Source organism: Sinohyriopsis cumingii, chromosome 1 (assembly GCF_028554795.1).
Source record: "Sinohyriopsis cumingii isolate HCF-2022 chromosome 1, ASM2855479v2, whole genome shotgun sequence".
In the NCBI taxonomy this organism is placed as follows: Eukaryota; Metazoa; Mollusca; class Bivalvia; order Unionida; family Unionidae; genus Sinohyriopsis; species Sinohyriopsis cumingii.
In genome coordinates this window covers 42,343,995-42,371,781 of record NC_142961.1, presented here as the reverse complement: position 1 = coordinate 42,371,781, position 27,787 = coordinate 42,343,995, and the positions used below count along the sequence as shown (strand labels likewise).

General features: G+C 34.4%; 1 protein-coding gene across 2 annotated transcripts; it reads right to left on the bottom strand.

Annotated features, from left to right (window-relative positions):
* On the bottom strand, window positions 1–27,773 carry LOC149806778 (AP-1 complex subunit mu-1). Of its 2 annotated transcripts, none has more exons than XM_089957401.1 (11): window positions 27,658–27,773; window positions 20,351–20,424; window positions 17,621–17,845; window positions 15,067–15,197; window positions 13,145–13,289; window positions 11,030–11,156; window positions 10,214–10,359; window positions 8,300–8,371; window positions 6,132–6,290; window positions 2,782–2,907; window positions 1–1,685 (listed from the first exon to the last, which is right to left on the bottom strand). In XM_089957401.1, the coding sequence occupies exons 2-11, from the start codon at window positions 20,390–20,392 to the stop codon at window positions 1,587–1,589; spliced, it is 1,272 nt and encodes a 423-aa protein (XP_089813527.1). In that variant the 5' UTR covers window positions 20,393–20,424; window positions 27,658–27,773; the 3' UTR covers window positions 1–1,586. The 2 variants fall into 2 exon arrangements, with proteins under 2 accessions (XP_089813527.1, XP_089813535.1); XM_089957409.1 differs by having other exon boundaries at window positions 10,214–10,356.
* Between the last annotated feature and the right edge of the window lie 14 nt (window positions 27,774–27,787).

Genomic DNA, 27,787 nt, shown 5'->3' with positions numbered 1-27,787 from the left:
GAAATTTTGTTTTTTTAATGGTTTTGACAGCTCTTTTAACAAATCTGTGGCCATATCATGATGAGAAATGGGATGAGGAAATGAACTAAGTGACTATCCCATAGACACACCTTGGTAAATGACTGGGAGTGAAGGTACTGATCCTTGGATTATGAATCTAATAATCTACCAAATGAGTTACTGTGACTCCAAAGTGGGAGGAAGCATCCAATTAAGAAAAAAAGAGTCAATTAAGTAAAAGACATGTAACTAATTTTTCAAGCACTGAATAGAAAACAAGCCTGCAGACAATCCACATCATCAACATTTGTTTAAACCTTATATATATATATGATTTTAGAAAATTATGAAATATTATTTTCATAATTTACCTCATAAGTACTTAACCCTGACCATTGGATGAGCATTGCAGTTCTTGTATGCTTCTGAAGTATATTTTTCTTACTACATGCACAACCATATATCTCTAAAATAAACTAAGAACAAACCTCTGAAATTTACAAAACATTAACTTGCATAAATGCATTTACATGTACAAATTTTGAGTGCCATTTTATTTAAAAATAATGCACTCAACTTTATATAAAGTGAACTGTTTTACACAGATTCATCAGCAAATTTACAAATAAATGATACACCTTTGTGTATTTTGAATAGAAATATTAGCTTTTCAGTTAAATCTCTGATGTTATTTTATGGTTTTGATTGGAATTAATTTTGAGGGTTACGTTCCCATTTCAGTTAAACAACTTGCAGAACACTCTGGAAATAATGTCCATAAAGGTTAAGCCTCCAGTGACTTAAAAAACTTTCTAGCAATTAAATAGTATGGAAGGTTCACACCAGTTGTCCCTCAAAACCAGTCTAATACCACACAATCATTACTTACTCTTCTTGAGGAAAAACTCAACATGTAATGCTTTACTTTGATAGCCCCATGAATGAGAGAAGATTCACTGATATTTATTATCTATGATTTGATATCATACAATACTGTAAATCTCTGGCCAAAAGAATTAACCAAAGTCATCTGTAATTATCAAAAGCATCAACTTATACTGTTACCTATCTAGAATTTGGTCCAAATTAAATTTTAGCCCAGATTAAATTCTAACAATATTCACCCAGCCTTAAAGTAAAATGTGCACTCTAAATGCAATGTTGAACTCATAAAATGTATTTTGTCTACAGTTAAAGCTAAGTTTTTTTATTAAATCACTGAAGAAAAACTGTACCCTCTGAGAAACAGCAAAAAAAGGTAAATAAATAAGTCACAATTTAAAAATTTAAAGGATCATGCCACTTGCAGAACAAATTGCATTTTCCTGTGTTATTGTACATTTATGCTTAAACAAAAGATACTACAGTCTTCAGTGTCTTTTATCTCAGCTAAATTAGAACAAATTACAGTCTTTGGTGCTTTTGTATGTTATGAAACATCATAGGGGATCCAATTTAACTACAGACAAAATAAATTTCAGAATAGAGTACTGTAAATGAAAAATAGTATCTGTGGTCCATTCTTTCCTTTAATCCACAAATCAGTCTTGTCTTCCTTTCAAAACACTGACTGACTGCTGTGTACCTCAATTTGTTCTCAACTGGTAATCACCATTTTGTGTGATGTACCGTACCCACGGCAAAGCTTGGTAACCACTTTTCTCAATGATCTTCAAGTAACGTACCTGTTCCAAAAACATGAAAAGATTCAATAAAAGCAATAAGTTCATATTCAGGTGAAGAGCCATGTAAGGAATATGACAGACTATTCCTACTTAACTGATTTAAAAACTAATTCATTGAAAAAAATGTAGAGTCTCTAATGCATGCCATAAAGGGCTAAATCCTCACATTAAAAATTTGGTCAAACCTAGGCAATATAAATATATTCTGAATATGATGCTGAAATGTTACTTTAGGGTTACAGTTACAAACCATGATGGAGAAGCTATTTTGCTTAGAACTCTAGTTCATTTATTATATCTGCAGTTTTGTAGATGTGTATTTTAATTAGCTATATCTGTCCATCCATTCTTGTGTTTATCCATATGCAAGTAAGTTATCCTTGTTACTTGAGCCCCATCCACTGCAACTGAGCAAGGGTGATTATGGTGGGTATACCTTTTACAAAGCTGAGTAGATGAAAATAAAAGGTTTCAGATCCTGAAGCAGCCCTTGGCAAGGAAAGGTAAGGGTGTAAAAGGTCCCATTCTGATAGGATTTTTACTTGTAACCTAGTTCCATCTACATTTAAGGAAAGTGATCAAATATTCATTAAAAGCTATTTATAAAACATTTGTTGCCATATATTGGAAGGAGTCTATACATTGATGCTATTCTCGTACAAAAACTGTTACTTCCCAATTTCAGAGCTGTAACTACCCTGAATCAAATTCATATTCTGTTTGAAACTCCTGGAGAATTAATAGATGTAGTTAGAGAAGGTGGAGAGTATGAATAGTGGATACTTGGGCTTATTTTCATCTCCTCTATTAGTTTTTTTAAAACTATTTATCCTACATACTGAGTCAAATATTTTGAGCTCTTTTCCTAGAAGTCTTCGCTCAAAGCAACTTGAAAATAGGTTATCAAACTTAACATTATGTTGCCAGTTTCTGGTGTGTTTTAAACTACTAATGCAAAGTTCAGAGTACCAGTATCTGGATCAAACAATCAATTAACTGATCAATCAATCAATCACTTGATCAATCAATATGTCTGTCTCTACTTTGTTTCAGACCAATATCTGGAGACATATATACATAAAAATTCATCCCTCACCTGTATGCCTGACACAGTGAAGTAGGGAATTTCAAATTTGACCTCAATGGGAGGTTTTCCGTCCACATCCTCGGCTTCAACACTGGGCAAACTAAAATGTGCCCGCATTAAATACTCCTTTCCTCCCTAAAAAATAAAATAAAATAAAATAAATGAAGATGACACATATAGTTTAACATATAGCTGAGTATAAGATCTTCACAATTTTGATGCAGTCTGGCAGATTTGGGTCACTGCAATTAGTTTTGAGTCAGAAGTAACTAATATAAACCTGATTAGCATGAGTATGCTATTGCAGATGCAGTCTGATGTCACTCTGCTATCATGGCTGATAGTCAATTGTGTATTGAAAAGCTAAACTTTTGCCACCCCATACACAAGGCAGTACTAAAATATTCTGAGAGTCCAACACACGTGGAGCAGTTTAATGTTAGATCAGGCCTGTCATGTATTCCAAGTGAGGTTCCCATCAGGCTTGTCGAAAAAAAAAAAATAATTTGCCTGAGGAAACACTGCGCTGATGAAATGTGTAAATGTATTTTCAAGATGTTGACATACCTGCCACAAAAAGGCACAAGTCTAAACCAGATCACCACTGTCTTACATGAAACAGAGATCTGATTTTCATCAAATTGAAGCATGGCATGTTATGCTAAAAATACAATATTGTACTCCCAAATCCCCTGACACGGTCATATTTTAAGAAAACACAATTTTCAACAATAGGAGAAGAAAAAAAACCCCAAATAAAACACCACTTTTAGTACATGTCCGTTACATGTAGCGTGTATAGACGGTAACCTGTCATGATTGGAGCTGATGTAAAACTATCCCTTAGGCAGTTTAAATAGCAGCAATTAAAGGCAAAGAGGTCAGGTATAAACCACCATTTCACATATTACTTAACTGGGTTACAATAGCTAGTGAAATGTGTCTGAAGGCTGCAGTGGGTGTGCCCATTGTGCTAACTTGCCTAGGTAGGATCAGGAAGTGGAACAGCCATAATAGGTAAATCAACAGGATGCTAGATACATGTACAAAAACATAAGTTATCACACATTATTGCCTTGAATGAGAATGTTTAAGCCATATGTTTAATATTTTTGACAAGTTTGTGAACAGTGGCAACGTTTCTTTGAAGTCGGATTTTACTGCATATATAGAGTGCAAAGCATGATTGTTTCAGTTGTCAGAATAGTGTTCAAATGTAATTCACTTTTGAAGCTGATTTAGGAAGGAATTAGCTATCAGCAAACCCAACAAAAATTAATTTCAGAACTCTTGGTTGATGGAGTTTTACATTGTGAGCATGGGAGCACAAAAAAAACAAGGGGGGGGGGGTTAATTCTTTACACATACTGCAAACAACCCATCGACATACGTCAACTCAGTTCTGACCAGGATTCACTCAGAGAATCCAAAATAGTAGTTTGAACAGCAGGTTATCCAGTCCCTAGTGAGTGTAGTGATTAACACTAGTGACACTTGTATTACCTTCAAACCCCTTTGAACCCTACTGAATTTATAGTCAAACTGTAGCTATTGCAATGTTGCATGACAATATTTAAAAAAAAGGGAAATTTGGGGCATGTGAAAACTGGAGTCCGGGCTTGTGGAATTTCAGTCAGGGCTTGTGAATTTATTTAAGTCACCAGCCCTGGGCCTGTGCCAAAAACAAACAAAAAATTATTTGCGCACTGCAAGGCAATATTTGTTGACCTACATTTCAAAACCTAGGATCCATGGAAATATAAAGTTTGTAGCAGTTGCTAAATTAGTAATTTATCTTAATGTCAGATAATATTTACACATCATCTTGTGGATACCGTGATACTGTCTCTGTTAGAAAATGTTTGCCCATACCAATGTCACCTCCAATGTCAAAGCTATAATTAAATAGGGGATTACAGTAGCATGGGAAAAATATCACACACCAGAGACTAATGAGTGATGTCATGCATAAAATATCACCCATCAGACACTAAATGAGTGATGATGTGCATATCATATCACCCAACAGAGACTAAATCAGTGATGTTATGCATAACATATCACCAGAGACTAAATCAGTGATATCATGCATAACATATCACCCAACAGAGATTAAATCAGTGACATTATGCATAAAATATCACCAGAGACTAAATCAGTGCTGTCGTGCATAAAATATCACCCATCAGTGACTAAATGAGTGATGACATGCATAACATATCACCCAACAGAGACTAAATCAGTGATGTCATGCATAAAATATCACCTGAGACTAAATCAGTGCTGTCGTACATAAAATATCACTAAACAGAGACTAAATCAGTGATGTCATGCAAAAAATATCACCAAATCAGCGAAGTCATCCATAAAATATCACCAAACAGAGACTAACTCAGTGTTGTCATGCATATAAATGAGTTGGCATGAAGATAAGATATCAACCTCTTCAAGTCACACATTTCCCTGTACATGTAGATCTGTGCTGTTTGCATACAGTAAACACAAGTGAATACTTTTTTTAAAATTTCTTTAGAACAGTGAAAAAGGAAACCTTTGGCAAATTATTAAAGGAAAACAAATCTTAAAGAAAGAATTAAAAAATTTCAATAAAATATACTTGGCATTATAAATCATCTTTGATAAGCAAGATCATCTTATCTATTTTGCCTGGTACCAATGACAGCTGATGTTCTAAGCTACAATGATATTTTATAACATAACAGTAACAGGCTGCCTAACTTTATAGATAAATATAATTATTATTTGTTTATAATGTTATCCATGTTCGTGACAAACCCAAAAGAAGGTAATTCAGAATATATGTAATATTGATTCTTTCATGTTTGTTAATCATTTAGCATTGACACAGAATTAGTCATTAAGACTGCAATTTGTTCAACAAACTCTTGAAAGCTAAAGCGGTTCACAAAGACAATGTAACGACGATTCCATTATGAAAATTAAAAATGTTATTAAGACATTCTGAGATACTTCTTTTTGTATACTAAACCAAATTCTATCCAAAATCCAAAACCTTAATAAACAGTTTGTGAGAAGCAGTTTGTTTACCTGTAATACATCTGAACTACACTTGTGAATACAAAAATCCAATTCATCCATAAAATTACAACCATATATAATCACTTACAAGTCAAATTCAAATGCACACTGAACAAATGCAGATCTGTTGTCGCAAAATGTGTGGCAGATCTGTATCAGTGCAGTTTGTTAGGAGTAATCAGTAGAAAAAAATACATATACTCTGATCTGCTGGCACTTTAGGCATTTGGACTCAACCAATAAACAAGTACATATGCTATGCTTATATGTATTATATGTACAAGGCACCCAAAACTTACTGGGAAAGACTTGATAGTCCATATAACTGCATTATTTTCTGGGACATATTTACAGCTACCAACTGTGGTTTTGAATTTTGGAGAATCTGCATCTGCTGGGACAGGAATGACAATCTCCACATTATTGGCAGTGGACCTCCTCTTAAACTGACTCTTGGCCTGAAAGTGATAAATAAAAAAAAGACAAAATGATTAGCATTTCAAAAAGACAGAAGTTTCCACTATATCCCAAACAATTTTGTTTTTCTTTAGAGCTGGGACCTTCTTACCCCAAAATCAAGCAGATCAGGGTCTAAGAATTTTTTTAACCTCAAGTGCAAGCTCTCCACAAACTTTTGGTACATGGTCTAAAATTAAACAAAAATCATTTTTTTCTTCAGTCAATGAGCATACCAATTGACCTCCAAATCAATAGCCTCTTTCTTACCCTAGATGAAAACTATACACCTTTGGGAAGGTACAAAGTAGATAAATGGACTTTGTGCAGAAACCATTTTTCTTCTTTAAGCCACGGCAACACTGACCACTGACCGTTTGACCTAATTTTCCCTTCCTGCTAAATAAAACTTTCTATAATTTTTTGGTCCTTTCACCCAAGCACAAGCCATCTAAAATGTTTGGTCCAGATCAATAAGTCATAATTAATATTAATGTGCAGAAACCATAAATCATTTTTCTTCTTTTAGTCACTGTGATCCTGACATTTGACCTAAAAGCTATAGGCTTCATCCTTACCCTATGTGCAAGTCTTCCAAGAAGTTTGGCCCACATGTGTGATGGAGAACTTTTGTCATTGTGCAGAAAGCATTTTGCCTTTTTTCATCAAAATGGTCTTTGACCATTTGACTCAAAAATTAATCTTTTATCCTTACTCCAAGCGCAAGCCATCAAAAAAGTTTGGTAATTCTGTTTATAATGGTCACATATTCCTGATGATACAGATGAATATATTTTCAGGAACCATATAAAGTATGAGCTATCTTAAGATTAGATAACAAGAGTATGTTACATTCTGGGATGTGTTAATTATTCATAAAGGTGTTTAAACCTTTTGTGGAAGATATTTACAACAATTAAGATTTGGTGGGGCCTCTTAAGCAGGCATTTCTGAAATTATGGACAGATTATTTAAGTGCCATGGCACTCAGAAACTACTGAAGATGGTAATGCAAAGAACAGTTTATTACACAGACTTTCTGTTTCAGTGAATCTAGGTCTATTATTATAAGATTAGGATCATCTTCATAACATTGTTTTTCCTCTGGTTCTTTAGAGTTCAGCATGGTATCTAGTAAGGGGTTACTGTATTTAGTTGCTTGTGATTTTTTTCTGCAGACTGGCTATTCTGTTTGGTTGCTGGGTATTTTCTTCTACAGATGAGGTATTTCAGGATAAGTAATATTCAGTCTGATTAATATATCAATTCAAACGGAAACTGCCTTTTCCAGGAACAGGTGTCCATCATGGGTGATGCAGTGATTCCCAAGAAATAACCAGTTTTATATAAGCACGTTCATTCAGCATGATAACATGAAGGAGTTAACACACAAGATATTTTTAAGAGATGACTTACCTATAGTTTCATATTTTCTTAAAATATACCACCATTTTTGCAAATTTATTAAAGATTCTTTCAAATTTCTTTTTGTCAATATATGAAATGCAATAATACATGTTGCTAGTATTTATTTATTTTGAGTGAGCATGTATAACATGCAAGATAATATATTACAGATTTAATGATGTTTTGTATTACTGGTGTAGAAATGTTTCATACACTCCTGAAAATGTTTACTTTGGTAAGTTTTGACATGATGTGACAAGTGTATGATGAGGTACAGATACTGTTAAAATAATAAATCAACAGCATTCTTTCATGAGTCAACACATCTGGTTGAATCCTGATGATCTGTTGCCTTCCACTTTCAGGTTCCATTCCTCAAGGTGAAGGTAACTGATTGATATTTTTGGTTCACTGTTTCTGCTTTATAACTCAATGGCTGTCTGTAGGATGTGAATGAATCCTGTCTAATAAATAAAATTTAAAAGCTATATACATACTATCGTGCAACAGATATATCTTCAAATTCTTTTATTGTTTAATTTAAAAAAAATCTTCTCCTCCTCAATATCATCTATACCATCATCAATCACTGACATCAACTCACCTTAATCATGTATTCCACTCTGCTGTGAACATGCCTTTCTATGACAGATTCCACCCAGATCAAAGGTTTCACCTGCAATGAAAACACCTACGTGTAAGCCTTGCAACTGTGATTATGATGCAACTGTTTCTGTAAACATACAGTACTGCAGTATTTTCAATCAGTCTCTGTTTATGGCAATTTGAATCTCTGATACACGAGGCTTACCTATAATTTTTTCATCTCTAATGAATTTTCTTGAGTCTAGTCTGAACGATTTCTGCATGACTGTCACAACAAATACTGTATATACTCACTTATAAGCCAAGTCTAACTGCACACCGTACAGACCCAGATCCACCGTCAAATAATGCTAAAGCAGAAATGTGTCACTGCAGTTTGTTATAAGTAAATCAGTAGAAAAAACAACACAGACCCTGACCTGCCAGTACAGGGTCTATGTTGTTTACATATGGACTTGACTTATGAGTATATACGATGGCAATAGGTTAACTAGGCACATGTTGTTGTTGTTGTTGTTGTTGTGGGGTTTAACGCCATTTTTCAGCACACGATAGGCTATACATGGTGGCCAGTATTAATGGTGGAGGAAGAACCTGGGAAAACCCCGGAAAGAACCACTGACCCATGAGAAGCTACTGGCAAGCTTTCTCACATACCCACATTGGCTGAATTCGAGACTCAAACTGACGCAGACAGAGGTGAGATGGCAGTGATCCGTAACGGAGAGCGCTTTAGACCACTCAGCCACTCGTGGCCCCAACTAGGCACATGTTACTTCAAACATCTGATTATGGGCAAAAGGTGTTGCAGTCTCTTTCACTAGCTTACTTGTTCCAAATTCTAGTATTTTCCCCATTTTTACTCAAAAGGCATTCCTTGTCTCTCCAGAGATGCTCCCAGGATTTTATAATAAGGGGGTATTTCCTCACTTGCCATAAAATAATGGGGGGGGGGATTATTAAAAAAAATAAGGGGGAGGAAGAAATTAAATGAAAAGTGCACTCTACTTTTAAACTGTCTTTTTTTTAACTTGTCTGCCTTTTATACATTCAATTTCGAAACAATGCTGAAATAAGGGGCTGACCAGAATACCATCTGTTTTTGTCCATCCATTATGTATAATGGATTCATATTTAATGTCATATTTTAGGTTCAAAGTCACTCACTTATGTCTCCATTAAATCTTTCCCTGCTTTTATAATCGGATGTACTTCCTAACTTTAATAGCAAAGTGCCTTCATTACTATGATCAGTCAGGATTTGCTGAAAATTTATCATCATTTAAAAATGAACGAACATGAGAATAGGCCATTGTGGGTCTTCTAGACAGCCCATATTATAAACACGCATTTGTAAAATTTCCTTGATGCAAGGTCCAAACTTGACACAATGCTTGTTATGGGGTCCAATGTGCCAATCAAATTTAGTATAACAGCCATTCACATCAAGACACAGAAACCAGATGTGCAAACAGTTATGAAAAAAAAAACACATTGCAACAAGTGCTACAATATTTCTACCATTTCTACATTCACATAAAAAGATGAACAGCTGAATAAAGTTGTGTACTGCACACAGTTCATTTTCATAAGCATGAGAAATTAATTTGCAGGTGTTCTCACACATCAATGCCTACCAAATGTGCGAGTTCATACAAATTTTGCATAAATCATGCAAACCTGCTACATTAGGAAAAAGCCACAAATTAAAAAACAAATCTGGTCCACATGAATGTTGACTGAGAATAATCAGATTCTACTGTGTGATAAAAAAATTCAAAAGAATTCATATGTATATGTATATTTCATGACATAAGTCAATCTTAATGCAATGTATTGAATAACACCTATATGCTGCAATACTGTCAAAACTAATATGCACACTAAATCACAAGAAGTGGCCATTTCTTACATGAGTTGTTAATCTGTAGGACATCAACTCAAACTCTCCATCAGGTGGTACAAAGGAAATGGTCCTGTCATTCTCAAATCGTGGCAGGCGGACACACTGATGGAATTTAACATCTTCAAGCTCCACAGACTTACTCTTTCCTCCTCCAGAAAAATGATAAAAAAGAAATTAATGATATTACACTGTGAAACTTTCCTAAACACATTTGTGATTAAACCTTTTGAACATTTTGCAGAGGTGGTCAGTATATGAATTCAATCAGTATTTGAATCGATTTAGTGGGAGCAAAAATATCTGGACTGTCTACAGAGGAGAATGGATAACAAGATTTTCAAGTTGGATGTTGTGATGGCTAAGGGCATTTTCTGTTTTAGCCATTTTCATTTAGGACAAACTAGACATCATAAGAAGTCGTGCAGTGAAAACCCATGCTGATGTGCCTTACATTTAGGAGAAGGAGTGCTTAAAAGATTTTCATTATGGTATCATACTGAATGTCTGAGCAGAACTATAAGTCCTCTGATGAAAACCCAATGCTGATAATGCCTTCCACTAAGGAGAAGTAGTGACAACAATATTTTGATTATGGCTGCCATGGTGACATACTGAAATTCCAAGCCAAACTATTTTCATTTAGGACAAACTAGACCTGGGGTCTCAAACATGCGGCCTGTGGTCTGCAAAATGATTGGCGTCACAAGGTGTCATGAGAGATAATAAAGGTGGTGTGGCCCTATATTACATTTACTGCTGAAATAATCACAAACCAAATATGTCACTGCTCATGAAAACCAAAATTAACTAGGTTTTACTCACTTCCTGTGCTTTCAAATAGAACTTTATCATTCAGCCCAAGTCTCAATTCTGGCATTCCAGAAAGGTAAACTCTCATTTTTATGCATCCAACGATCTCACTTCGCAATACATTGCTGTTTGCACTCACCTGAAAATTACAAGTACAGATGCTTATATCTTTCTTCAAAACAAAATTTATTGAACCAAATAATTAAAAAATCCATAAGCTAAACATTTTCAAAGCTCCATAGCACAGGCATATCTATCTGCTTAAGAGAGACAAAATCTGCTCTAAGATTATTATTCATGATATAGAACAAATTAAAGTTATTGGTAGCAAGACTAAAAATATTATTGTGTGAAACCAAGTCCAAAAACTAAAAAGGATGGAAGCAAAATAGTAACAAGGTTTAAAACACTATACTCTAAAACAGGGGTGCAGATCTCAAATATTTACATGGGCAAGAATAAACCTTGACTGGAATTAAGCATGCCACACACTGAAAGAATCATGTTCTCATTAAAAGCATGGGCCATAGGCCACACAATGTGTTGGGAGGTTGCATTCAGCTGACAGGTTATATATTATGCACCCCTACTCTAAAAATATGCTGCTCAGAGAAACTTTTTTACATGTAGGAAATTTTTTCTTTGATCATCCTTTTCATCAAATAACAAGATCACAAACTGAGGCATGAATATGTAAAGGCCATCTTTCATCAATGTCATCTTAAAATATCAGAGTTCCTCAATTCCAATTATCCCAATTATGCTAGCATTACCAAATGTAGAAATAAACTAACCTGAACTAAACCAGAATCTCTCTTTCTCATGACTGCAATGCTTTGAATACTGTTGTGAAAAACTCAAAAAAACAATACTTGTAATCTCCACCACCAGAAAACTCAAGTTTTTACCCAATTTTAAATAGAAACACTTTAACAAGTAAGCTGATAATCATCTATATTCAACTCCATACACGGATTTATATTTAGCACTGAAAAGTCCTACTTGTACAGTCTGTGTTAAGATTAGCGACACAATAAACCGACTCTGTAGGAAGTAGCAAGTGACGTATTCTTAGCATTTGCCACCAGGTCTTGTAAGTAATGGGAGATAACTCTGCCCCGCCACTACATAGGTCAGCAGGCAACCTTTATCTCCCTTAAGCTAAAAGTAGTATCTGGGAAGGTTGGTGGCAGTAGTTCTCCTTCCTAAGGTATTATGACTGGGTAATGTATTTAAAGAAGAAAACCTGACACAGTTTGTGTTAAGATTAGTGATGCAATAGACCGACAAAGGAGATTAAGTAGTGTATAATAAAACAGTCTTACAATCTGAGTCAGTCCAGGAGATATTCTCCTGCTCCAAACAGTCAGTACCTCTAACCTACAACAATTTAACAAATCCCCATATCTTGATCAATCATTGTAGGGGGATAAAGGTACATAACATGTCCCACTCACAGCTCAACAAAGGTGCAATATGGTTAAATTTGGCAGGAAAACATTTGGTTTCATATGTTTAGGGTGAAATGGGATACAAAATACTTACTAAAATAAGGCCCATGATCCAAGCAGTACTGTAAAATGTGTTACCTTGAACCCAAAATCAAAATGGACGAGTAAGCATGTCACAAAATTAGCTGTCTCAGCTTTGTAGAAATTAATCCATATTATATGAACAAAATCGATCAGGAGGTATAGGAAATGTAAGTAAATGAAAAGACTTATCACTGATACACATTTTAAGACCTTGACCCCAAGATCAAAGAGATCTGAGTATATGAAATGAATTTTCTTAGCTTAATAATGATTCATCCCAAGTATGAAGAAAATTTAGTACTGGTTTAGTTAATTTAAGAAAATTAAAACCTGTTAAATAATCGATAATAAATATTTTCTAAGCTTGGGACCTTGACCTTAAGTCAAAGGGACAGGTGATTATGTGATGAATTACCTTAGCATCATATAGATTCATAGCATGCATGATGAGAATCTTTCAGTGGGTTTAGGAAATGTATGCAAATGGATCTGTTTAACTGCCTTCATTGCTGGATAACAACTGCTATGTCTCACTTCCCACTAACATGGGGTCAGCAATTAAAACCTATGTTTATTTTAAAAATTCACTCACAAGAAGATTAACTGACTCAACAACATCTAGAAAGACTTCATTTTTTCTGTACTTAATGCCCTCAGATCTCCAAGACACTGCATTTGTGACTGCCATAGGTGGTCTTGGTGCAATCTCGAGCTTGTGACCATCAACTGTTATGTATCTAAACAATAAACAAAAAATATATATCATTAACTTTTTTATAGTTTTAAATGATATACTGTAGTACGTGAATGTAAGACTAGAAATGTATACATACTCCAAAGATGCTGTCATCAATACAAGTCAATTCAAGAGCAAAGTCAAATGGTCCATAATTCAAAAAATTATTTTGCAAAATGCTACAAAAATCAAAGTTACTTGACTGAAGTGAAATTTGACTTCACCCATGAAGTCCTTCCCTTCAAAAGTTACTTAGTAGAAACAGCAAGGCAAAGTTCAAAGACAAACAAGTGGCCATAATTCCATAAAATTAGACCAGAGAAAAGGTAGATTTCAATCCATGAAGTTAATAAAAAATTCTTGAATGAAAGCAAAATTGCAATGTCCAGTTTTGTTCAACATAACTGGGAGCTAGGAGCCCGTAAGTTCTTGATCCATTAATTTTTCATGTAGTACATCCTCAATTAATAACACTATAAAAAAGGTGGCTCCACCTTGTATGACATGGCTGAATGAAGCAGCTACATCTGAAATAACACTCTTGGGCCAAATACAGAAAGTGCCAACCCAATGACATGACAAGTCACCCTTGATCAAAGACTTTTGACATTTCAGAAACTGTGTATAACTGAAACATTGTTTCCACTATGTACTTGCTATATGATAATATACCTGAGCATTTTGTCCTCATAGTTATGTTCTCCCAAAACCTGCCAGACCATTTGTTGAAAATAATGAACCAAAAAAGTAATTTAAATGAAAATGTGCTTATTCTGTCAGTCCATTATCTTTTCTTGGACTGAAATGTCAATTTCAAGTATCAAACATCTGTAGAAAACTGTAAACAATTATTCATTTTAAAACTGGACATAATTAAGGAAGATCTAGTATATATCTTCATGGCTTTCCTATTCATTCACTCATTTGCAAAGAAATAAGTCTGTCCTCTCCATCTAATGCAGCCTGCCAACTTACTCTCTCTCACACACACAGACAAACAAAATTCATTAATTTTATATCTTGTGCTTTTATTTCACATTAGGTTGAAAATAAAATCTGGACTTAGTAAAACTTCAGAAAATCTGTAAGCACAAAGAATATATTCTTATAGCAAGTTTTCTAAACTTTAAAGATTTTTTTCACAAACTTTGTGTTTCAAAATCTGACCCCCCGAGCTACAAAGAGAGTCTTTTATATTACTATGTAAAGGCAGATCTGGGTCTATGCAGTTTACACCCTGATCATATTTACTTGCACTATGGTATATTTGTTTATAGAAAAAAATGGTATACATGTCCTGACCTATTATAAATTGTTATGGTACCATTATAATTGTTTATTTCTTTAATTTCTTTTCTCCTTGGCACTTGTTAATTAAAACTAACTAAAAATGTATGAAATTTTTAAAAAAATTTGCACAAGAAAGAAAACAAAATTCACAGGTGTGAGTGCTGAACATCTGGATATATAATGCAATCATCACTAAATCATAAAGCATAAATCAATCAATGGGAAGCCATTATTTAAATTGACTGACTCTGCTGAAAAGATGGCGTATTTAATATATATTCCTTGACTTATAAAATTAAAAATTCATTTGCATTGTAGTTTCTATTGTGTATGTCGAAGCAAAAATATTCACCTTTATTCTTAACATTTCAAACATTAATTCTGTTATATGATTTTAGACAATTTAATATAGGCTTTCAGCAGTTAAATTAATTCAAAGTAATGGATATTTTTTCATAGAAAACACAAGCTGAATTGATGCAACCTACTCCTGTAGAATTTTGCTATCTGTTGTTTGGGGGAACCCAAAGTCCATAACCTCATCCAACAGTTCATAGATCAGGACAAAATTGTCTCGGATGCTCTCTTCCTCCAGCTCCTTAAAGTACTCCATGAAAATCTGGAAAATAAAGACAAATTTGATTTGTGTTTTAAATGTATTTCTTGTTGGTGAATTCTTGAACATTTCTCACAACCCAAAACACACACTTGCTAGATCCAGTACTGGTATTATGAAGTCTTCAATTTGAAGCAAATGGCTGAACCCATGGAAATCCTGTATAGGCAGCTGCTTGCCCTTGAATGCAACAGGACCGGGAATCTAGCTCAGGTCCACAGGGTTGTAAAGCTTTGCTGCTAATCCAGGTCTACATAGCTCTCATTACTAGTATGATGCAAAATTTGTAAACCAAGAATGCATTCAAGTATTGTCGATTTCTAAGATATTGTAGGTTATATAGACAATAATAAATGATAGTACAACAAAGAGCTCCTACATCAAATCATAATAAATCAAGATAACGACAATACTTATGTCTTGGAAGTTTAAGGTTATGCTACATTAAACAGGATCAAAGTAATAACAATACTGACATCTTGGCAGATTCAGCTGATGCTACATTATACAGGACCAAAGTACTAACAATACTGATATCTTGGCACATTCAGCTGATGCTGTATTAAATGGGAAACTTGTATATAATAAACAGGTACCCTATGGCTCATTTTATTCCCTGGGTTATTATCAATGAACCGATACCCGAGTAACTAAATACCTATTGGCATCACTAACTGGATCATGTAGAAAACCAATGTGACCTCAAGGTGCCATCATGAAAAAAAACTCTCATCAACATAACCTATTCTTTGTGTGATTGATATAGAAAGTCTACGATCTTACATGTGCAACTTCAATAAATATTTTCAAAATTAGTAACCATTTTAAGTTCACTGGTATCAAATGTCATGGCTTGGGGAAAAAAAATGTTCAAAGACATGTAATTTCATGGATTTTTCAGTGGGAAAAAAGTTAAAATACTGAATGACAATTATAGTACTCAATAAAAGACTATATGATATTTACTTCCATGCATTTTTTAGCTAATAGGCCTTATCCCTACTTCATTAATGAGCCTGACTATATAAGTTTTTAACTGCTAACATTTAACATAAATGCACAGGCCTGAAATCGCACCGGTGGCCTAAGTGTTTGCAGCATCTGCCTCTGATGTGGGAGATTGCAGGTTCGAACCACAGCAGTCATACCAAAGACTTATAAAAATAGTACTAGCAGCTTGGCACTCAGCATTAAGAGGTTAGCATTAGGACTGGTCATCCTGGTGTCAGGATAATGTGACAGGGTGGGACATGATGCTTCATGTCTGCAGCATGATGCCTAGTGCTAGGTATCACTATAAACTGCCATGCTGCAGACATTGTAACAATATGACTGAAAAACTGTTAAAGCTACTTTAAAAAATCCAAATCCAAATTGAAAGCAAAGATCCCAATCAAAGTAGATGACCACATTTTTGGGGCATGCTTACGAGCAAGCAAGTTAAATTATACTGCTAATTAAGACTACTATTAGATTTTGCAATGTTCTTTAAGACTGATATCATGCCACACAGCTATCAATTCAACAACTATGGTTTGGTCCGAAAAGCAAAGCCAAGCAACTCAACAATTAAGAATCTGGTACTAAAACAAAGCCAAACACATCAAATCAAGCTTTCATAAATCAAAGCCTGCATCTTTTCCATATGCAAATAGTTCTATTGACATTGAATTTCACATTCGTAATATTTATAATGTCTCTGACACCATGGTCAAAAAGCAGAAACTGAAAGAAGAAAAAATCTCCTACCACTGATGGTCTGCTCTAAAGAAGCCCATCTGATTGTTGGTTGGAATCTGATATCATGTGAAATCTGTTTGCAATGCAGAACCCCTAAGTGTGATTAACAAAGACTGTAATGAGATTCAAAAGAGTGCTAAATTTGCTAAAACTGAAAGTTCACATGGAACAGTAGCCACATGTAAGAAAGTCTGCAATGCCTTGCTTAGTACTTGGAATAAGACCTTTCCTTGGCCTGACATAATTCAATTTCACTCTAATGGACACATAAGAGCTATATGTCAGTGGTGTAAAGAATTTAGAAAATTAAACTCAAAGGCAACCACTGGTTCTTCACATCTGGAAATTTAGCCACTTTAGGTGTCCAATATGCTTCTGGGAGGGGCCCACAACATTTGCTGGTGGGACTACTATTTTCCCCAAAATATAAGTCCTGGACTCCTAGTTTTAAAATCCTAGTGAGACCTCTGACAGACATGTGTATAAAATAAAATAAGTAAAATACAATAATTCTTTTTTTATCACAAGTTAGCAATTAAGTTATGGAGCTTCATGAACATTAAGCTGGGATCTCAGTCAAGCAAGTTTATGCTGTTATTTTGCAGTAGGGTGTTATACACAGTAACACACACATGCACAAACAAACAGACACACACATACACACTGTATGTAAGATCAATCATTACCTGTACTAATTTATGTAGAAATGAAAAAACCAGTGCTACATTGGCATTCTTCTTGGAAGTGGCCACTAGATACAAATTATTGTACTTGGTGTAGAAAAAGGCAGTATTCCCATATTGAATAATGGGAGTCATGTTTCCCTCTTCTTCCTTGTCCATCACCAAGGGCATGAACTTGTCAATGACGGACATATCAATATCTCCACGATAATTACGACATATCATCACCTGAAATTAAAAACTACTTATGCATCTGATTGTGACAATCATAAAGTTAACATTTTACATAAATGACATGTTTATGTTCAGCACAGCCTGCATTTTTAATCAACTAAAGACCTGGGTTTTGCAGAATTTACATTTAATTTAATTGCAAAGAAATGCATCCTCATAGTCCTTAATAGTAACAGATGGTCCTTGACAATTAGATGTGATCTACACTGGCCAGCTATTTCCATCACTGACAAATTTTCTTGCTTCACTAGGACTTTTTAAAAATTTTATAATTGTTTAGACTTCTCAGGGCTGAGCAAAGTTTTTTTTAACCACTAGTCCAGGACAAGTGGTTTCAGAAAATTCACTAGTCCCACCTTTCTCTTCACTAGTCCCACCTTACTCGTCACTAGTCCCACCTTATTTTTCACTGGTCTCAAAATGGTAATCACTTGCCGAGATTTGATGAGACGTATGTGCTTAATCCATAGAAAAGAACAAAGAAAAAAACAACATATACAACATAATTATTTCTTAAAAGAATTTAATTTTTCAAAAACATTGGTTGTTATACATTTGGCTTCTTCAGGTTCTTGTATATATGTTTTAGCTGATGGATTTGAAAATATGTCCATGTATATGTATGCCACCTGCACCAGCACTAAGCCAGCAGTTGATAGCTGTGTCTGGGTTAAAGTCCTCAAGCTCTGGTCCATTTGCAGAAATGTTCATTAGCATTTGTAAACTCTTTTGGTTTAAGGAATTCCTTAAAGAAGTCTTGATTAAGTTCATTGAACTAAATCCTCGTTCACAATCAGAAATAGCTACTGCACACTCAGTATCCGTCTTAGTTTTATCCCTCCATTTTCAAACAAATTTACCTTCGCCGAATCGCCGTTATTACCTTACTTAATAATTTAGCAAACCCATTTTATCCACAGAGTAACTATCAGCTTGCTTGACAACTACTTCTGAAGTGATCATAACATCAATTTTCTCTTTTAAATACGAACTGAAACAACTCATTAATTAGCGTAATCGTTTCGTTTCAAACACAATATCGCACGTGGAAGTTAATCATCTGTATAATCAGTTTTAATTAAAGAATCATTACTGTTATTTAATCAGTTCATAAAGGAAACCAACACTGATGTCGGTAAAGTACCTTTCATTAATTTAATTACACTGACTCACTGGATTAAAATCATAGTGAGCTGCTCGTTATGATCCAGATTGAGTAAACTCAATGCAACAAAACCGCTTACAACACTGCTAATTGATCATACTGGCTTTCTTTTGTTTGACGTGTTTTGATTTGCTGATAATTTGGTCGCTTAGCCCAATATGCAGTCAAGCGGCAAAAGGATGTAAATGTATACACTAAGAGGGGTAGAATCAAGTATTCAGTATGCCCAGAGGGCATGATTGGCCAAATAAAGGCAGATATAGTGATTAAAGCACGAAAATAAGGACTAGCCTGACTTTTTTAAAATGCACTTGTCCCGGACTAGCAACCTGGAAAATTTTACTTGTCTGACTTCAAAAATGACTAGTCCGGGACGTCGGGCTATGGGATTTGCTCAGCCCTGCTTCTTTTCATAAACTTTGTAACCTAAATTGCTTGATGTAAGTGGGTCAGAAATATCAGAAAATATAAAATATTGCCCAACAAGGACAAAATACTATACTTTATCTGTCAAACACTGAATACCATTGTAATACAGTTACTGACCAATCCCATCAAACACTTTGTATAAATAATCAATCAAACCTACATAAATACAAGAGATATTTGTAAACTTAAATAACAAAATAACTCGCTTCTGTTGGTAAGAGTTGCCATGGTACTCATAACAATGAGTAGTTTTCAAGTTCGACGGTTTTAAGATTATTTTTAACACATCACTGGCTGATGAAATGGGACGTAAGTGCCTTTCCTAAGGACAAACTGAGGAAGATGACCTGGGCTGGACTGGACAGGAATCTAACAAGCTAACTGTACAAATCATAGGCTCTAAGAACTGAGCTACGGCCAATACTGATAAAGAGCACAGCCTGCAGGTAACACTGACTAATCCAAAGATGCAACCATGTAATAGTTCTGGTGGAAAGCATTGAATAAATAATGCCACATATATCTTCATCCTATGATAAACCCAAAATGTCATGAAAATATAGCTCAAACATGATTTTTGTGACATCAAATAAACTCTTTCAAAATATTTCAATGTATGGTGGGGGGTGTCTTTTTTATGCCAAATATCATCAACTCAGTGTAAAGGGAAGCAAAGGCACTGAAACAAGAGTCATAAAATCAATTCTGTGTTTGCAAAACACAATTCCGTTACAACCTAAATACCACTGAGAAATAACTGATGAATAATATACAGATCCACTGATAATGTGAATCCTGTTTACTGCAGCTTTCTGCATCACACTGAATGTGAGCAAAATGTTACAGGTAACTACTTATAAAAATATCTAATATGCAATGGAGAAAAAAATGAAAATCATTTGTACCTTTCCCTTCACATCCAGGACATACACTGCAGAGGCTGACATCTTGATCACTGTTTCCTGTCAAACCTCGAGTACTGCAAAAAATTAAATTCTTTAGAAATCACATTATTTTCTGGTAGTTCAATTTACATTATTGTATATATCCAGCTTCCAGGTATATGAATACAAGTTAAAGATATAGTATTTGTCTTGTGAAAGTAATTATATAATTATATCAATATTTGCTGGTGTCTTAGTTTGCTGTAACAGTGTATTAATAAAATCACACAGCCTTGAAAATATCTGGGGTAAGTGTAACAATCTCTAGCCAGTCAAAAATCATAAAAAAATTGACATAATCTCTTAACTTTCCCATTATCTAACTTATAAAGATGTGATAACTCACTGAAAAGGAAAATAAGGACACCTACAATACAGAAAGGTTTCAATGTAAACACAAATACCACTAAGAAATTAAGGGTTCTATGTACAACTACAATTTATCAAGTTACAAATGTTGTTGTTGTTGTAGGGTTTAACGACATTTTTCAGCACACGATATGCTATATATGGTGGCCAGTATTAATGGTGGAGGAAGAACCCGAGAAAACCCCAAAAAGAACCACCGACCCACGAGAAGCTACTGGCAAGCTTTCTCACACATCCACATTGGCCGAATCCGAGACTCGAACCCACGCAGACAGAGGTGAGATGACAGTGATCCGTAATGGAGAGCGCTTTAGACCACTTGGCCACTTGGGGCCCCCTACAAATATTGTATCTTATTATATGTTTTTAATTATCAAGCTTGATTAAAAAAACGTGGTTCTTTAGTAAAACTGAAATGTTGAGATTAATAACAGGGACAAGTAACTCGTACAACTCGCTCATCCCTGGGACGTGTGCTTGGAAATTTCTTCCTGAGCCCTGCAAATGTATCCATTAGGTTTTATAAAGATTCAGCAGTTGTGATTAATATTTGTGGTAAAAAATTCCAATCTTTCATACTTATTGGGGGAAAAATTATGCATCCATTCAAACAATGGGTATCTTGTATCTCATTTATACTAGATTAATATGATATGATCAAACAGTAACACAGAATTTTTACAAAAGTAAACAATGTTTTTTTCACTCTACATTAGTCTGAGGGTTTCCAAGACAACCTATTCAATATTGAGGTTATCGTGCGTAGTCATAACTGGATATAATATATCAAGCTGCTCACTTCTGGATTCTATTAAAATTCATCCTATATACATGTAACTTGGTACAAATGAGGTCTTAAAAACTGTTCAAGCATATTCTAAAATAGGACCAACTGCACCTTTGTCTTGTACAATTCACAATACAACACATTACTGATATACATATTAATTTGATGGTCTTACCATCTTTGGAGGTCTGTCAGTAGTAAGTGGTGCTCTTTTATGTAATTTACTGGTTGCATTTCCAGTAGGCAGATTACAGACAGACATATACTTAGCATCCATTTACGTCGATGACAAGATAATAAAGATACTTTCAAACATACTATTTGTTAGTTGGCAGTGATTTTTATTCAATATTCTATGCCATTTGATCAGATGCACGACTCACTTTTAACAAAAATATATCTTTAGTTCTTAATATCATTTTTTTAAGATTATTATTTATTCAGTTTATCTTAATTCTGATAGGAATATATGGTTTTGTAGCACATGATCCCGCTGGCCTGAATTGTCTGGAAAAGAAATTAAAATTGCATTCTACTTTTGTATTGTATGTATTTTAATTTGGCTTGGTACCAATCACCCACTTGTATCTCCATTAACACTTTCACAGCTCCAATAACGTGATATGTCATAACTTAAAAAATTATAGTCATCATAACTATCATCAGCATTTGCCAAACAAAATTGCCAGCTGAAGAACCAGACTGAGAGTCAGTCATCTTAGGTGTTCTATACAGCCATATTTTAAACAGATCTTTGTAAAACTTCATTGATTCAAGGTTCAAACCATGCCATAATTCTTGTTCCCTAGCACAATGTGGCAGTCAAAATTTAGTTTAACAACCATTCATGTCAAGATGAAGAGCCCAGATGCCTAAATAATTGTAAAAAAAATAGATGTTGTGACAAGCACAACATTTACTGGTGTGACTAATGTCATGAAAAGAACTTGAAGAGTGAAAGGTTAAATAAAAATTGTACACTGCAATGAGTACATTTTCATGTGTGTGACTTTCAATTAATTTGTGGGAGTTTTTGCACTTAGCTCCATGTGCACGAATTCATACAAATGTGTGATTCATGCACACTGGCAGCATCTCTATTTATGTAGTTTCCAGAAAAATTAATGATCAACTCTTGTACTAAGTTTGTCTATAGCTTGCAGCAAAAAAGCTATGTTAAATGCTGATTGGTGTTTATTTCTTACCCTGAACAAACAATAACCACTAATGAGAATTCAGTTTAACATCATTTGTGACATCAGCAGTCTAGCTTTCTAATTCAACTAAAGTAGGAAAGATACAAATCTACAAAACAACTCGGCATAAAAATGCATAATAAATTATGAGTAAAATACTTGATTTACCTGTGGAACATATTTGGACTGTTTCCTTTATGCTGAAAAAGCTGTTGGAATAAATAATTAGCATGGCACTGGCTGGGGAATGGGGTGGGGGAGATGGGCCAATATATATGAACATCAATTTGTGTTAATTTTGTTGTTGTTGCTGTTGCTGTAGGGTTTAATGCCATTTTTCAGCACACAATAGGCTATATATGGCGGCCAGTATTAATGGTGGAGGAAGAACCCAGGAAAAGCCCAGAAAGAACCACCAACCCATGAGAAGCTACTGGCTGTTAATTTTGTAGAAGACAAGCTAGTATTATCAAGTCTGTTCATGTAGCAGCTGTCTCAGATGAATGTTCACTTTAAAGAACAAGAATGCAAATTAATAATTACTGACAACTGCTGAGGATTAAAATAACTTGCACATGGAAGGTGTAGTTTTCTATCAGTTTCTCACCTCTTGTATCGATATGTGTATCGGTACAGCAAATTTATAAATATACTGATGAATCATTTCAGTTGTTTTTACTGTTAAAATCCCCTGCTACAGTCTAACAAATGAAAACAAGAACTTGTACAAATAAGCATGAATACAAGATTTCCTAAGCTTAATCAGATATTTTCTGATTTTCCAAAAGCCATCAAAGACTGGATTTTTTTAATAAAACTGTCAAGAACAACTGCAGAATTTTCTGAAAAACAAATTGATACCTTTTCAAAATTAGTATGGTGATTATTACTGATATGTGCATGCAAGGTCACCAAACTAATAAAGATCAATATTAACTGAAGTAACTTGGGTTTCCTAAGATTTCCCACGTTTTGGCTATTGTATTTTCAGATATAAATCCAATGACACATGGTCCTGAAACAGTTCAACATGTCTATTAATAAATGCGAGTCATTAATTCAATGCCAACTGCAGTGCTGTACCATGCATGAGCCATGGGACATCCTCCCAACCCAAACTGCCAGTGTACCCCTAAATGTCACTAACCGCTATAAGTGATTATCCTCGAAGATAGTCCTACCATGACATCGCCCCTCCAAGTAGTACTTGGTAGGAATATATAGGGGCTAGTACTAGTCATAGAAAGTAAGACATAGCACATGTTTTTGTTTTAGTGCTACTACCCAAATAACGGCATTGTATAGCGTGTTAAATGTCAGTTAACATCGGAATGACTAGTCAAAGTTTCAGGAATATCACACATTTGGCAGCCTATATTAACACTTCCACTAATTTATGTGTAATTAATATATTTACTGTGCTGTCTTTATCCTGGCAGAAAAAAAATATGGACTGGGGCTAGTACTTCAATAGTCTTACAACGTAAGATACATCACCCAATATTTTTGTTATGGGGGGGTGATGGGTCTTACTGCCTAATTAACGGAGCTGTGTTGCATGTTTTGATGTCGACTAACAGTGTAATGAAAGTAAAATTTTCTGGAATAACACATACAACTGGCAACCAATAACGACGCTTTTCTACAAAGTAAAGTTACAATGTTTTTGACCAGACTTTACTTATCCTGACGTCTTTTCTCAAATAAATTCAAATTCTCACGAAAGAAATGGACCTGTTTTTAAGTTTCATTTGCCTACATATCAGATGGCTAGAAAGCAATGAAGGCCGATAATGCCGAAAATGGGTAAGTTGAAATATTTTTCTTTAACTAAATGAATAAAAATATATTATGCCTATTGGAACTGTAAGCAATATTTCATTTCATTCAAGAAACATATCCACCATGTGAACCTATTTTAGTGATAACAACATAACTAGAGGGTGCTTCAGTTGGGCCGAGTGCCACCATCTTACTATTTTTCTACAGAGAAGGTATCCCTCTTTAGGGGAATCCCATTCTTTTAATTTTAATCGGATAATTTCATGATAGTGGGAAAGTTTTACATGATAACCTGCGTCTCATCTATAACCGGAAATGTGTCCGTTCTTTCCCTTGAGCACCTGGTAGAGGTATGAAAAACAGAGTCTGATGTTTTATCAATAAAGGACAACGAAATCTGTGACAACATGAAATCACCTTATCAGTATAATAAATATACATATATTTATAGTACAATCAGGTGATTTATTGTAAGGTACATTACTGACAAAAAGTCAGACTCCTTCGGTAGTAACTATACACTCAATGAATATAAAAATCGTTGCAACTGCTTCCTGTAACCAGCAGTTTTTTTTATTGTTACTGCTACAAAATAGTATAAAACCTGCTTGATACCTTTGTATATAAAATTAATTTAGTAGTAAAAATGATTAATACAAATTTATACTTGTATCTTCACATATGAGATGTGATTGTTTTCTGTCTGAAGAATAAGACAACCCCTATCCTGTAATAATTTAAAAGAAACTTCTTAAATTTTTAAGGTTACTCATCACTGCTCAGGCTGTTGTAGCATCTATACCCTATGCACAAACATCTTCATTTATCTGTGATTTTAGTGTAATTTTACACTGTTTAAAAAATAAGTTAATATTATTAGGACAAAAAATGCCTGCACAATCCAACTATGCAATAAAACTGCAAAATAAATAAGTAATTAAATATAAATAAAAAGTATATACAGTACTGTATTTAACTTTTCACAGGAAATATTAGAGAAAAATAAATATTTTATGTAAACTTTGTCATAAAAACAATACTTTTAGATGAATTAGTCAAAATAAATTCTATTACAGGTAGACATTTAAAAGGAATAAATACCTGGATTTTCTTGTTACATTGTCCTTATAGATTTCTTTTGAAAGGTAAGGAGGCTAATGTTACCAATCCTTTTTTATTCACTTTCACATGAATAAAACATGAGAAAAAAAAACAAGTTTTACACATAATAAGGCTTTTGGATTGGACATACACTCATAACTGTAAATTCTGAGTAATTAAAGCTGCAAATTCTGGATTGGCCAAGGCACATTTCCCTAAAATTTCCTTTTATATATCACATACATTTGTAAAGTATGCCTCAAGAACAGTCTGGTTATAGTCTCTAGTGACTGCTTCATTAATTAACCTAAAAACTTCTTTCCACTACTGGATTTATTTTCAATATATACACTGTACAAATAATGCTCACATTTTGGAGAATTTTTTTTTTTTTGCAGGCAATAAAATAAGTTGTTTGCTTTTGCTATGAGCAAAAACGATGAAAAGGAGTAAACTTTATTTGCTAATTTGTTATTTCTGATGCTTTGACCTTCTTAAAAATACCATATTTATTTATTTATTAATCTAGATGAAATTTTAAATTTGGCCTGTTATCCCTACCTATTTAAATTCTGCATACCTTGACTACTGTCACACTGCAACAAATTCAAATGTATGTCAACATAAATTAGTGGAAGAATGTTGATATAGGTGGCCAAGTGTGTGAAATATTCCTGAAACTTTGACTACTCATTCCGATGTTAACTGACATCGGAACAGGCTATACAAGGCCATTATTTGGATAGGAAGTCACAGCACTAAAACAAAAACATGTGCTATGTCTTACATTGTGGGACTAGTACTTTAAAACAGCTTCATTTCACACTTTTGTACTACTGGGGAGAAAGTCCGAGTTTTCTCTAACCCATGCCTCCCCTTTTTTGATATTTGGACACTTATGTTGGGGTGTAGGGTCAGAGTCAATTCCCTATCGAAAAGTTGGAATTTGCCGACACCATTTCAAAAGTTGCTGTACACAGAATTCGAAAATATTAAAAGTCACATAATACTTATACATAAATATAATGTACACTTAATTGCCAACATATTTATCCTGAGAATGACTAGAAACCTGTCGGTATCACAGCAAGGTGGAGAAAACCAGATTTATCAAGTTCTAAACACGAGTCGACAATGTATTTTGTTGGTTGATGTGACTATATTGACCTGTGCTATCCGCTTGTTGAATATGGTTTTTTCCAAGTTGCTGCAACATTTACAGATTTCTGGTCGTTGTTTTCAGAATAAATATTTTTAGAAGTTTATGTTCCTTCATTTTTCTGTAAATAGTATAAGATTTTCATTTAAATGTTCAATTTGTTTTCCTACAGCAACATTAGAAATGATTTATTGTTGATATCACATGACTATTTGAACTCTGATGTCATTGACATGTAGGTCGCGAGATTTGTGTAATCATGTGACTCGGAACGCAAATGGCGAGTTCCAGGTCAAATTTCATCAACGCTATTGTTCAGGCAAGTCTGTCAGCGGATTAAAGATATAACAAATGTTCTACTCGCAATATCAGAAAATAAATCATATTCCTATCGATTTTATGCAGGTATATCTCGGTTAAAGTTCGTTATAGTTTGCTAGGCCGGCTAGTAAGCAGCTACCCCATGCCGACACCAAATGGTGTCGGCAATTTCCAACTTTTCGATAGGGAATTGACTCTGATCCTACACCCCAACATAAACGTCCAAATATTAAAAATGGGGTGGCAAGGATCAGAGGAAACTCGGACTACCGGGGAGACAGAGGTACATAAAACGTACTATGCCAGCTCAGTCATGTTGCCACACTGCTAAATGGAGCTTTATAACAAAACTCAGTAGTAACATTTTCTAAATATTAAATACAGTTTTTACCTCATCGTTGATTTTTAATGTTAGTCCGTACACACCCACCCACAAGTTTTAATTCCCTGCAGTGATAATATATCATTTCTGCGGTACAACATCCCCATTTTTAGAAATTTATCAAATACACTCTGCTAAAAGAAAGTATTGCCATACAAAATAACAGCTTACTTAAAAGAATTCTTCAAAATATGCTTCTCATTTACACAAATGCGTTATGCAGAAAATTAGGAAACGGAAGTGACAATTTACGTTGTCCATCTATCCCATAATCCTGAAGAGCTTTCTTTCGTTTTACAAC

Bases quoted from the DNA above. Each gene is read 5' to 3' on its own strand.
- LOC149806778 (XM_089957401.1), bottom strand. From the start codon at position 20,392: ATGTCAGCCTCTGCAGTGTATGTCCTGGATGTGAAGGGAAAG. The intron at 15,198-17,620 runs GTAATGATTGAT...TTTATTTTCCAG, and splicing joins TTCTACATAAATTAGTACAG to ATTTTCATGGAGTACTTTAA. The intron at 10,360-11,029 runs GTGAGTAAAACC...ATCATTTTTCTG, and splicing joins TCTATTTGAAAGCACAGGAA to GAGGAGGAAAGAGTAAGTCT.